Source organism: Colossoma macropomum, unplaced genomic scaffold (genome assembly GCF_904425465.1).
Source record: "Colossoma macropomum unplaced genomic scaffold, Colossoma_macropomum, whole genome shotgun sequence".
Lineage (NCBI taxonomy): Eukaryota > Metazoa > Chordata > Actinopteri > Characiformes > Serrasalmidae > Colossoma > Colossoma macropomum.
Window position 1 is genome coordinate 32,130,029 of NW_023494786.1, and position 12,343 is coordinate 32,142,371.

General features: G+C 38.5%; 1 protein-coding gene across 1 annotated transcript in view; it reads right to left on the minus strand.

The window, feature by feature from the left end:
- espnlb (espin like b) overlaps window positions 1–12,343 on the minus strand; it is a 35,516-nt gene that overhangs the window by 18,692 nt on the left and 4,481 nt on the right. Inside the window, 3 exon segments of the mRNA XM_036556325.1 lie at window positions 6,090–6,215; window positions 7,068–7,250; window positions 9,335–9,521. Of these exon segments, the coding sequence (XP_036412218.1) occupies window positions 6,090–6,215; window positions 7,068–7,250; window positions 9,335–9,521 (496 nt within the window).

Consider the following 12,343-nt stretch of genomic DNA (forward strand, 5'->3'; position numbering starts at 1 on the left):
TTGCTCAGAGTTGTAGAGTTCAGTGTTCTTAAAAGACATTACTGCTAATATTTCTAACTGCATGCAAAAGTTTGAACACACCTGGTCAAATTCCACGTTTTGTATGTTTTCTAAGTGAAAATAAGTGAATACATCTTTTACGAACTTGAATACATCTGCAAATTTTAGTGCACAATTTCTATGTAGATGATTATGTTATTTTTTCCTCAATAACTCAGCAAATGAACAGCAATTGTGCACTAAATTGTGCAGAAGTGTGTTCTCTGTAGTCCCGGCGTGTCAAACTGGGGACTTTCCAGGCCAAAGTGCTGTAGAGATCAGCATCTACGCTCATCTAATGCTCTGAATCCAGTTCATGAAGGCTTTGCTGATTAGCTGATGAGCTGAATCAGGTGTGTTTAATGAGGCAGTGAGCTGAAGTCTGCAGAGTTTTGGCCTGTGAGGACTGGAGCCTGACACATGTAACTTATTTACACTCAGAAATTCACAAAACATGTGATTTGACCAGGAGCACCCAAACTTTTCCATACAGCCATATATTCACATTCATGCATTTGGCAGACGCTCCTATCCAGACTATTGATTTCATCATGTTACAGATGTGGGTGAATGAAGTGTTAGGAGTCTTGCCCAGGCACTCTTCTTGCTATACTGTAAAAAAAAAAATGTATAGAAAAATGCTCCTGAATGTACAGTATGTAATGTACATTAACCCTAATGTAATTGAATGCAATGTGTGGAAGAACATTTTGTAACGCTGGTTGTGCTTCTGCCTTCCCCACACTGCAAATACTGATATCTTAGTGAGTGTAAACATCTTAAATGTAGTCAGTATATCTACTGTTTCTCATTATGAGACTGTCGTAAGAATATTGTGAGATTATTTAACTTATTTCTAGACATTTTACTTGTTTTAAGCAGTTTTATCTTATAAAAGTGTCTTATTTCATTGGCAGATCATGTTACTTGTTTTAATCATTATTTCTTGAAATGAGCAAAATTATCTTCATTATTTCTCTAAACAAGTAAACTAATCTGCCAATGGAATAAGACACTTTCACCAGATAAAATCACTTAAAACAAGTAAAAATGTACAGAAACAGGTGGAATGATTTTATAATATTCTTACAACAGACTCATAATGAGGAATATTAGATTTCACTTGTTAAGATATTATTTTTTTCAGTGTATAGTAAGGTGTTCTTGCCCAGGCAGGGATTGACATTACTAATATGGGCCACAAAGTCAAAGGACAAAACTCATCCACTACATAATCCGGTCATTTAGAAAAGCTGTGTCATGAACTTTGGAACACAGAAAGCGCATCTGATACTTTGCCAAAGTAAACAACAAATCACTACACAAGCCAGAGGTCACAACAGAGTTGCCTGCCAGCCTCGTGATGGACGGGTTTGGCAAGAGAAGCTGCAAACATACAAGCGGAGAGACGCAGTGTGGTAAACTCGCAGGTTTGTGGCCCTGAAACCTGAGACGGCGCAGCTCAGTTGACTCTTCCACTCTATGGCTTTGGAGCTGAGGAGGAGAGGGTGGGGGTGATAGCTGATAGCCCCAGACAGAGCCATTCACTCCACCATTTACCCCTCTACCCCCCGTCCTTATCAGGTCTGCAGTGCATTACTGTTATAGCAACAGCAGCATCCATTATTCTGTTCCTTATTAAAAAATACAATCTTTATTTTGCAAAAAATAATATCTTAACAAGTGAAAACATCATAAAAGTAGTCAATAAATCTAATATCTCTCATTATGAGACTGTTGTAAGAATATTATAAGATTATTCCACCTGTTTCTGTACATTTTTACTTGTTTTTGGTGATTTTATCTGGTGAAAGTGTCTTATTCCATTGGCAGATTAGTTTACTTGTTTTGAGAAATAATGAAGATAATTTTGCTCATTTCAAGAAATAATGATTAAAACAAGTAACATGATCTGCCAATGAAATAAGACACTTTTATAAGATAAAACTGCTTAAAAACAAGTAAAAATGTCTAGAAATAAGTTGAATAATCTCATAATATTCTTACAACAGACTCATAATGAGAAATAGTAGATATATTGACTGCATTTAAAATAATTACACTCGCTAAGATATAATTTTTTGCCATGTTGCCACCTCATCTATATAGCTGTTAATACCCTGTGCAATGAATTTACACTAATATATAAACTATATATATATATATATAAGTATCCAGAATGAATGAATTCTAGTTTGAGGGGCATCTATTACTGACACAGGCGTTCAACTGCACACATAGCTCAGCATGGGGTGCCCAAACTTTTTCCAAAGTGGGCCAGATCATGTCTAAATACGTGAGGGCTGACATTTTATTCACAAATGATTCAAAATATTAAGATTTCAAAATACAAGCAAAGCAATTTGGACCGGTAAGCGCTTATAACAAATAAGTGTTTCAGAATAATAATAAAACATGTCTACTGTATTAATTATATTCCTATTCAAGCGTTACTTGTTCAGAAATACTGAGTTGTGAGACAAACTAAACAAAAATCTATACATTTTGAGTTTTATTAGATAATATTCTTTACATATCAAATAAGTGCAGCAAGCGCACCAAAAAAATAACTTTATTAAATGAGCAAGGCAGATTAAGCAGCATAAACAGACTAATAATATTAATATTTAATATAATATTAATATTTCGCTATTGTCAGAAGAAAACCTCGTACCTCCAAAACGGTAACTTTACAGGAGAAGGAAAAAACCTACTTTATTTTTAATGTAAGTCAATGGAACCAGAGTTTCTTCCAAGTCATTTTTGGCCGTTTATTTTAGTCCATTCATCATGAAATTTACAGACGATGTAAAGGGCAACAGATATTTTCAAATTATGTCAAAAACTGAAAAATGCTTTATGGCTGTAGTCTTGACTAATTTCTGTAAATTAATATTTTGGTCTGTAAAATTCAGTCATTCAGTGAATGAAGCTGCAGGTCTATTCAGAGAAGAAAGGCTCTAAACTTTAGCTTTAGCTAACTTCGTTACCACAGTGCAGCACATAACACTGCAATATTACAATAATGCTGCCACCATCAGGTGAAAGGAAAAACTGCAGCGTACTGGCTGGCGGGCCACTTAAAACACACACTTAGACAGAAGCTACAGGCCAATTAAAATCTGTCTGCGGCCCATTTGGCCCTGCGGCCGGACTATGGACACCCCTGGCCTAGTATAATCAAATATAATCTCCACTGAAATGCACTGATTACTAGAATGGGATGCTCTGGAGTGGCCACACATGAGCCTAAGGTCACCTCGTCCAATGCCAAGCGTAGGCTAGAGGGGTCCCCCAGCATTGGGCTGTGGAGCAGTGGAGCTGCGTCCTCTGGAGTGATGAAGCTCCATGCAATACCTTTGGGATGAGTTGGAGATCCAGAACTGACCATCCAGCATCAGTACCTGACCTCACTAATGCTCAATCAAATCCTCACAGCAATGTTCCAACATCTAGGAGCCTTTCCAGAAGAGTAGAGGCTGTCACTGCAGCAAAGACCAGCTGCTCTTGATTGAGCTGGTGTCTACAAATATGAGGATCTACAGAATTATACTGAATTAACTCATGTTTATGTACTGTGTGTATTTTATACTGTAATCACTTATTTTGCCAAGATAAATTTCTTGTCCATGCGAGTGTACTTGGCCAAAAAAATGACCCTGAGCAGAAGATGAAGGCGGCACATTTTCCACTTCATTGACAGCATCGCTTCTCTGGATGCTCTTCAGGTTTCACAGGCAGGTATATGTGTCCGCCAGTGACCCAGAGACTGGACTGTTACGTAATCGACTGTATCCTGGTATTGCGCTGTCTGGCCCCTTCAACTGTACACACTTAAAAATTATGATTTTTCAAGGGTTCTTTAGTAAAGAAAATGGTTATATAGAACCATTAACACTCAGAGAACCCTTTGTAGGGTTAAAGTGTTCTTTTCATGGTGAAAGTGTTCTTCAGATTGGTGGAGAATGTGCTATAGATGAGGTTCTATATAGAACCTTTTTGAAAAACTTTTCATCTGTTGTAACAAGCCTGACATCATAACAATAGAAGAACCCTTTTTGGTGCTGTATAGAACCTTTTTTGAAAACGTTGAAAAACTCAGAATTGCAGTTTAGAGTGTTCTCAGCCTCTGTGTGGTGTACAGTATACCATATTACACCAGTAGGTGGCAGTATACAGTCACTCTGTGTAGAAGCTTTTAGAAATGTGTTGAGTGGTCTTTATGGCTGCTGTAGGCAGCAGAGCTACCTACTCTCCTCTTTCACTTCATCGTACAATTCCAAGTTGTACTTTCACCCATTAGACAGTTCAGGATTCCACTTGCCTTATACGTCCACCTGTGACGCAGGAGCGCAATCACACACTGTAGCTCATCTGCTGATGCAGAATTTGCTGTAATTGCTATAATTTTCCCCCAAATTTAGCTGGGACACATTTGGTGCCAGAAACTCGCTTCTTAAACTTTGCACTGGTCAAAAGTATGGTCAAAACTCAAACTTCGTGATGTTGTTCTTCATGATATTTTGGTCCATTCATCATGACATTTACACACAATGTAAAAGAACAACAGGTATTTTCAAATTATGTCAAAAAAGAAAACGACAAGTAGCAATATATGTGTATATATGCCCACATATATATATATATATATATATATATATATATATATATATGATATATGTAGAGAGAGAGAGAGAGAGAGAGAGAGAGAGAGAGAGAGAGAGAGAGAGATACAGTACAAGTTGGAAGAAACACCTCTAAAACCATCATCGTGAACACTGGAGTTCCCCAGGGCTGTGTGCTGAGCCCTCTGTTGTTCACTCTGATGACTCATGACTGTTGTGCCAATTACAACTTGAACCACATAATTAAGTTCGCAGATGATGTAATGGTGATGGGCCTCACCAGCAGCAAGGACGACTCAGCCTACAGAGAGGAAGTGAACCAACTCGTCGTCAGCAACAAGAACAACATGTCAATGAATGTCGACAAGACAAAGGAAATTATTGTCGACTTCGGGAGGAAGCACATGGTACATGCTCCACTTACAATCCATGGTAACGCTGTGGAGTCAGTGAGAAGCACCATGTTTTTGGGAGTGCACATCACAGATGACCTGACATGGACTACACACACCACCTCCCTTGTCAAGAGGGCTCAGCAGCACCTTCACTTCCTATGATGGATGAGAAGAGCACACCTCCCCCTTCATATCCTTACAACTTTCCACACAGGGGACTATATATATATATATATATATCTCCTCCCACAGTCCACCATTGGACATGGTAAATTGACCCTAGGTGTGCGTGAATGTGTTTGTCTGTATGTCTGCCCTGCGATGGACTGGTGACCTGTCCAGGGTGTATCCAGCCTTCCGCCCGATGACAGCTGGGATAGGCTCCAGCACCCCCCGCGACCCAGAAGGAGAAGCGGCTTAGACGATGTGTGTGTGTGTGTATATGTGTATATATATATATATATATATATATATATATATATATATATATATATATATATGTTTTCTCTCCATTGTATGTTTTTTATGTCTGTCTAAGACAAATATTACAAATATTTGAGACAAAATAAAAATTAAGGCCTAAAATACAACAATTTTGTTGCTGACACTGTGCTAGATTAGTTACAGCTGTATAACCGGCTTCATTTATGATATTGCTGTTAAATGATTTACTAAACTAATTTACAAAAGATAACGAAAGAAAGAAATGAAGGAAAAATAAGTAATTTGGACTGTGAGCAAGCAAAAAGCCAGTGGGCTGTGGCCCACCACCCTCTTGCTGTGTGGGTTTGTCCATGTTAACAGATGATTCCTCAGCAGATGCATTTCGCATCTTGTGGGTTGTAAGCTTCCACTATTTGTTAACTACTTTAGCCCAGTGTAAAATTAAAGAAGCAGACGCCTTCAGACGCCTTCAGACGCCTTCAGACACCAAACATGTCTCAGCTGAGCTACTTCATTTGGGAAAACTGTATAAATTAGATTTTTCACTGAACTTTAGGGTGTAGGGAACACCTGGTCTTCCACACACCTGAGCCGAGCGGAGCAGCGTGGCGCAATCTCCATGGCCATTATACTCCGCCAGGTCCACCGCACTGAAGCCATCCACGTCCTTCTCCAGTGGACTGACATGGTTGGCCAGCAGGACTCTGCAGCACTGAGAAAAGAGTGTAAAGTAACGAGTTGCATTTACTTAGTTCCATGAATATAGAACAACTTGGTGGATTTGTACTTTTCCTGGTATTTTCACATCCTAAGATTCCAAAATGTGTTTGTGAAGGAAATAATACACTTTTTCCTCAGTTACATTACAGTCCTTAATATTTAGGAGTGTACATCTCACTATTTTGTCGGACGGTTGATTCGACAGACTCTCTTTTCATGACAAAACTAAACCCACTCTGCAAGAAATGATATATTAGTGAGTGTAAACATCTCAAATGTAGTCAGTATATCTACTATTTCTCATTCTGAGACGGTTGTAAGAATATTGTGAGTTTATTTAACTTATTTCTAGACATTTTTACTTGTTTTTAAGCAGTTTTATCTTATAAAAGTGTCTTATTTCATTGGCAGATCATGTTACTTGTTTTAATCTTTATTTCCTGAAATGAGCAAAATTATCTTCATTATTTCTCCAAACAAGTAAACTAATCTGCCAATGGAATAAGACACTTTCACCAGATAAAATCACTTAAAACAAGTAAAAATGTACAGAAACAGGTGGAATAATCTCATAATATTCTTACAACAGTCTCATAATAAGGAATATTAGATTTATTGACTATATTTAAGACGTTTTATGTTCTTAAGTGCAGAGCAGCTTTATTTTTTAGATTTTTATATTTGAAAATAGTCTGAGAATTCTGGCCAAAAATGAGTGCAAACTTCACTAAATATAATTATGGTCAACTCTGATTCGTACGACTCAAAATTGATCTGAATCGCTTGAATCGCCACCTTCAGTCTGATGCCCTGAAGCAGTTTTACCCCCCTACTAAGACGGCACCTCCAGTTCTCCGTTCTCCGCAGCGTCGTGCAGAGGCGTCCCACCCCAGCTGTCCCGCAGCACTCTGGCCCCCATCAGCAGCAGCCGCTCCAGGATGCGGTGGTGACCCTCGCTGGCGGCGAAATGCAGAGCGGTGGCTCCATTCTGATCCTGACACGACACGTCCACATCGGTGAAAGAAGCCTGAAAACCACAAGCAGCGATGCAGTCAGAGAGGATTTCACACAAGATTTTTTGGCTGCATTTCTCACTACAGTGCAAAAAAATGATATCTTAGCGAGTGTAAACATCTTAAATATATCTACATATATCTATATCTATATATTTAACTTATTTCTAGACATTTTTACTTGTTTTTAAGCAGTTTTATCTTATAAAAGTGTCTTATTTCATTGGCAGATCATGTTACTTGTTTTAATCATTATTTCTTGAAATGAGCAAAATTATCTTCATTATTTCTCTAAACAAGTAAACTAATCTGCCAATGGAATAAGACACTTTTATAAGATAAAACAGCTTAAAACCAAGTAAAACTGTACAGAAACAGGTGGAATAATCTTATAATATTCTTACAACAGCCTCATAATGAGAGATATTAGATTTACTGACTACATTTAAGAAGCTTTCACTTGTTGAGATATTATTTTTTGCAGTGTCTGTAATTGTACACCTAACTTTAGCTAAAGAGAATTTCCATCAGGGTCTAAACGTAATACAGCCTCTTTAAATCTGCGCAATGTGATTTCCAGGTGCTTTCAGCTTTTAACTGCAAGTACAGGTTAGATACACTCCTAGTGAATCCTTTAATTGCAGTGGTGTGATAAGGTGTGTCTTCACAACGTCAGTCCGTTCCATATAAGGCACACCCAACTTCCACAACAGAACAGCACCTAATCTCAGTTCATCATATTTAACCTGTCTCTTCATGCTGGCGCCTGCCTGTGACGTCTTTATTTGTTGAAAAATGTCTGTGTTATTGTACAAATGGTAAAGGTGATGAACGGCACACTGTGCAACACCCAACCAGAACATTTTGTAACACTGGTTGTGCTTCTGCCTTCCCCACACTGCAAATACTGATATCTTAAATGTGGTCAGTATATGTACTATTTCTCATTATGAGTCTGTTGTAAGAATATTGTGAGATTATTTAACTTATTTCTAGACATTTTTACTTGTTTTTAAGCAGTTTTATCTTATAAAAGTGTCTTATTTCATTGGCAGATCATGTTACTTGTTTTAATCATTATTTCTTGAAATGAGCAAAATTATCTTCATTATTTCTCTAAACAAGTAAACTAATCTGCCAATGGAATAAGACACTTTTATAAGATAAAACAGCTTAAAAACAAGTAAAAATGTACAACCCCATTTCCAAAAAAGTTGGGACGCTGTGCAAAATGTAAATAAAAACAAAACGCAATGATGTAGAGATCATTTAAATGCTTCAAACACTTACACAGTGTTGTTAAAAGAAGAGGTGATGAAACACAGTGGTAAACACGCCCCCGTCCCAATTATTTTGGAACATGTTGTTGGCATTAAATTCAAAATGGGCATATATTTTTCAAAAAACAATAACATTTCTCAGTTTTAATATTTGATATGTTGTCTTTGTACTATTTTCATTAAAAAATATGGTTTACATGATTTGCACATCATTGCATCCTATTTCTATTTACATTCTGCACAGCGTCCCAACTTTTTCGGAATGGGGTTTGTACAGAAACAGGTGAAAATAATCTTATAATATTGTTACAACAGTCTCATAATGAGAGATATTAGACTTATTGACTACATTTAAAAAGCTTTCACTTGTTAATATATAATTTTTTGTGTGTGAATGTGGGTGAAGTATGTACTGTTGTCATCACATCTTGATCAGCATACTGTTGATTTTGAGATCATTTGAGGTCTAAATATCAAGCCAGACCTTCTTTTTGAGTGTGTGTGATGATTATACATTAATGCATAAATATGTATGACATGGTGTGAGATACTATGACTATGACTGTGATCATTTCAGGCTCTACAGGGCGACGCGCAACAGCGCACGCTCACCATATTTTAGCCTGTTACTGACTCAGTAAAGCTGCTTGTTTACTCAGCAGCTGTAAAGTAACTTTACTGTTACTTTACTGTTTTATTGCAGGTCATTTTGGACCTTTCCTATTGGTCCATTTCTCATGAAATGCTCACACAATGAGTCTATTTTTTCAAATAGGGTAAAAACTAAAAATACTTAGTGAGAAATGTGAGTGACTCACCAGCCAGACCACCAGGCCGTAGTGCCCCATGTGTGCAGCAGCATGCAGGGGGCTCATGCCATCCTGGGTCTTCAGATGTACATCCGCACCACAGTCCTTCACCAGGTACTCCACCACATGCAGGTGACCTTCCTGACAGGCCAGGTAGAGAGGAGTGGCCCCAGTGGTCATTTGCCGGTCCACACACCTGCAGCAGTTGAGAAAAGCTCTGTTCTTTTTGTCTGTATCAGCTATTTAAAAGAGATGGACGGCATATCAGGGATTCACTGCTGAACGGAACAACTGTCTTCCATAATAAGTGGCACACTTGGTAAAGATAAGCAAAAGAGTCATAATACAATGTAATACAATACATACACTGTAAACCTGATGAGTTAGGTCAGCTCAAACTGAGGAAACTGATTACCTCCAATGTTTTTAAGTCACTACAGACCACCTCGCCAAACTCTGCGGTCTCTGTGGCACGCAATCACGGCAGAACCGCAGAACCACACTCAGCAAAGAGAAACTTAGTAAGTCAGCTCTCTCAACACCAATTTTTGATCGGTGCTGATCGGCATGAATCATAAAAGCTTAGAAATTTAGTCGATACAAGGGAAGGTAGGCTGGGGAGAATGACAACACACAGACGGAGAAGAGACACGCCCAGTATGTAAATATGTGATACTAAGAGCCAATAGGAATGATGAGAGTTTTACTCAAGGAGGTTGCATTGAGCAAACATTTATCAAGTAAAGCTGAGAGTCTAAACTACATTTCAATAAGTTTATTCAACTCAAAGATCCCGTTTGATGGAGTCTTTCAGTCTGAAATCATCAAAAATAAAATTATGAAAAAAGCATGAAAGTCCAAATCATTCTAATGTAAGCATTTATGCTGTTTATCACATTAAGCCACGCTAAATTTTCAAACGTCTTTAAAAACAACCCTTTATTGGCCTGTTTCGTATTTGCATGTAAAGTCAAGTTAAATAAAAATAGTGAATATAATACATTTAAACAAAGTTACCTCAACTCAAAATGTTGAAAAAACAGTCTTACTCAAAATGACTGAGTTACGATGTGAAAACTTCGTTTTTGAGTTCATTTGGATTTTTTAGACTAAGTCACTCCAGCTTTCTGTTGTATTCAAGTTGGGTTAACTTAATTCTTTCTTTAAGATGTGCAGTGAGTTTTACAGTGTAGCAAAATGTTAAATCCACTGTGTCTTTATTTGACAAAAACTGGGTTTGCATTTGGTCTGATTTGCCTCCAGTGCTGAGAGGTATTTCCAGTGGAAATGTATTCTGTGTAGTGATGAATCAGCTTCTCTATCTGTTAGTCTGACGGATGAGTCTGGGTTTGGCGAATGCCAGGAGAACGTTACCTGCCTGACTGCACTGAGCCAGCTGTAGAGTTTGGTGGAGGAGGGATGATGATACGGGGCTGTTTTTCAGGGGTTGGTCTAGAACCCTTAGTTCCAGTGAAGGGGAATCTTAATGACTCAGCACCAAGACATTTTGGACAATTGTATGCTTCCATCTTTGTGAGAACAGTTTGTGGAAGAACCTTTCCTGTTCCAGCATGACTGAGCCCCAGTGCACAGAGCAGCTCCATAAAGGCCTGACTGGGTGAGTTTGGTGTGGAAGAATTTGACTGGCCCTCACAGAGCCCTGACCTCAACCCCAACAAACACCTTTGGGATGAACTAGAACAGAGATTGTGAGCCAGGCCCTCTCGTCCAACATCAGTGTCTGACCTCACAAATGCTCTTCTGGATGAATGGGCAGAAATTCCCAGAGACACTCTCCAACATCTTGTAGAAGCTTCCCAGTAGAGTGGAAGCTGTTAGAGCTGCAAAGGGGGACCAACTCCATATTAATGCCTCTGGATTTAGAATGGGATTCATAAAAGCTCCTGTAGGTGTTCCACTACTTTTGTCCATAGAGTGCATGTGTGTGAGGGGATTGCAGGTATAAGGTGAGTGAGTGAGGAGGGGGTGGAGCCTGACGGAGAGTAACAGCACAGGTGCGGACATGTGGCAGGTAAGAAGCTACTCATGTATTATTGAGCATTGAGCCACGAGGATCCGTTTAACATATGTCTGACCCCCCACCGGCCTGGCATCGCTGACGAGCCGCTCCAGAGAGCCTTCAACGTGACTCTCAGCTGCTGCCTTTGTGTGCTTCACTGAGCATGGACAACACACACACACACACACACACACACACACACACACAAACACACAAACACACACACACACACATTCATGCATACACTTGCGCTCACTTTGTTAGTATGAAACCCGAGACAGAGGTGAGTGGACAGAAGGTGTAGGCAACTGTTTTGTGTTACTTTAGCCACGTCTGTGTGTTTGTTTTCATCTATTTTCAGGAAAAAAATATCTGACTGTGTAGGAAAACAGGGGTAACCCAGCACTTTGTACAAAAGCTTCTTCTTTTATTTGCTACAGCTAAATAGGTTCGTTTTAGGCACCTGAGAAAATGAGATTCCCAAACTTCTTCTCATGGCAGCCCAGTACGAACTGTAGTCATTATCCAACACCTGATTTGGCCAATGAGCTGATTTTATCTGGTGAAAGTGTCTTATTCCATTGGCAGATTAGTTTACTTGTTTAGAGAAATAATGAAGATAATTTTGCTCATTTCAAGAAATAATGATTAAAACAAGTAACATGATCTGACAATGAAATAAGACACTTTTATAAGATAAAACTGCTTAAAAACAAGTAAAACCATCTACAGCACATTCTCCATCAATCTGAGGAACACTTCAACGATGCAAAGAACCCTTTAATCATGCAAAGAGTTCTTTGAGTGCTCACGGTTCTATATAGAACCGTTTTCTTTCACTGCAAAAAATAATATCTTAACAAGTGAAAACATCTTAAATGTAGTTAATAAATTGTTGTAAGAATATTATGAGATTTTTTCACCTGTTTCTGTACATTTTTACTGGTTTTAAGTGATTTTATCTGGTGAAAGTGTCTTATTCCATTGGCAGATTAGTT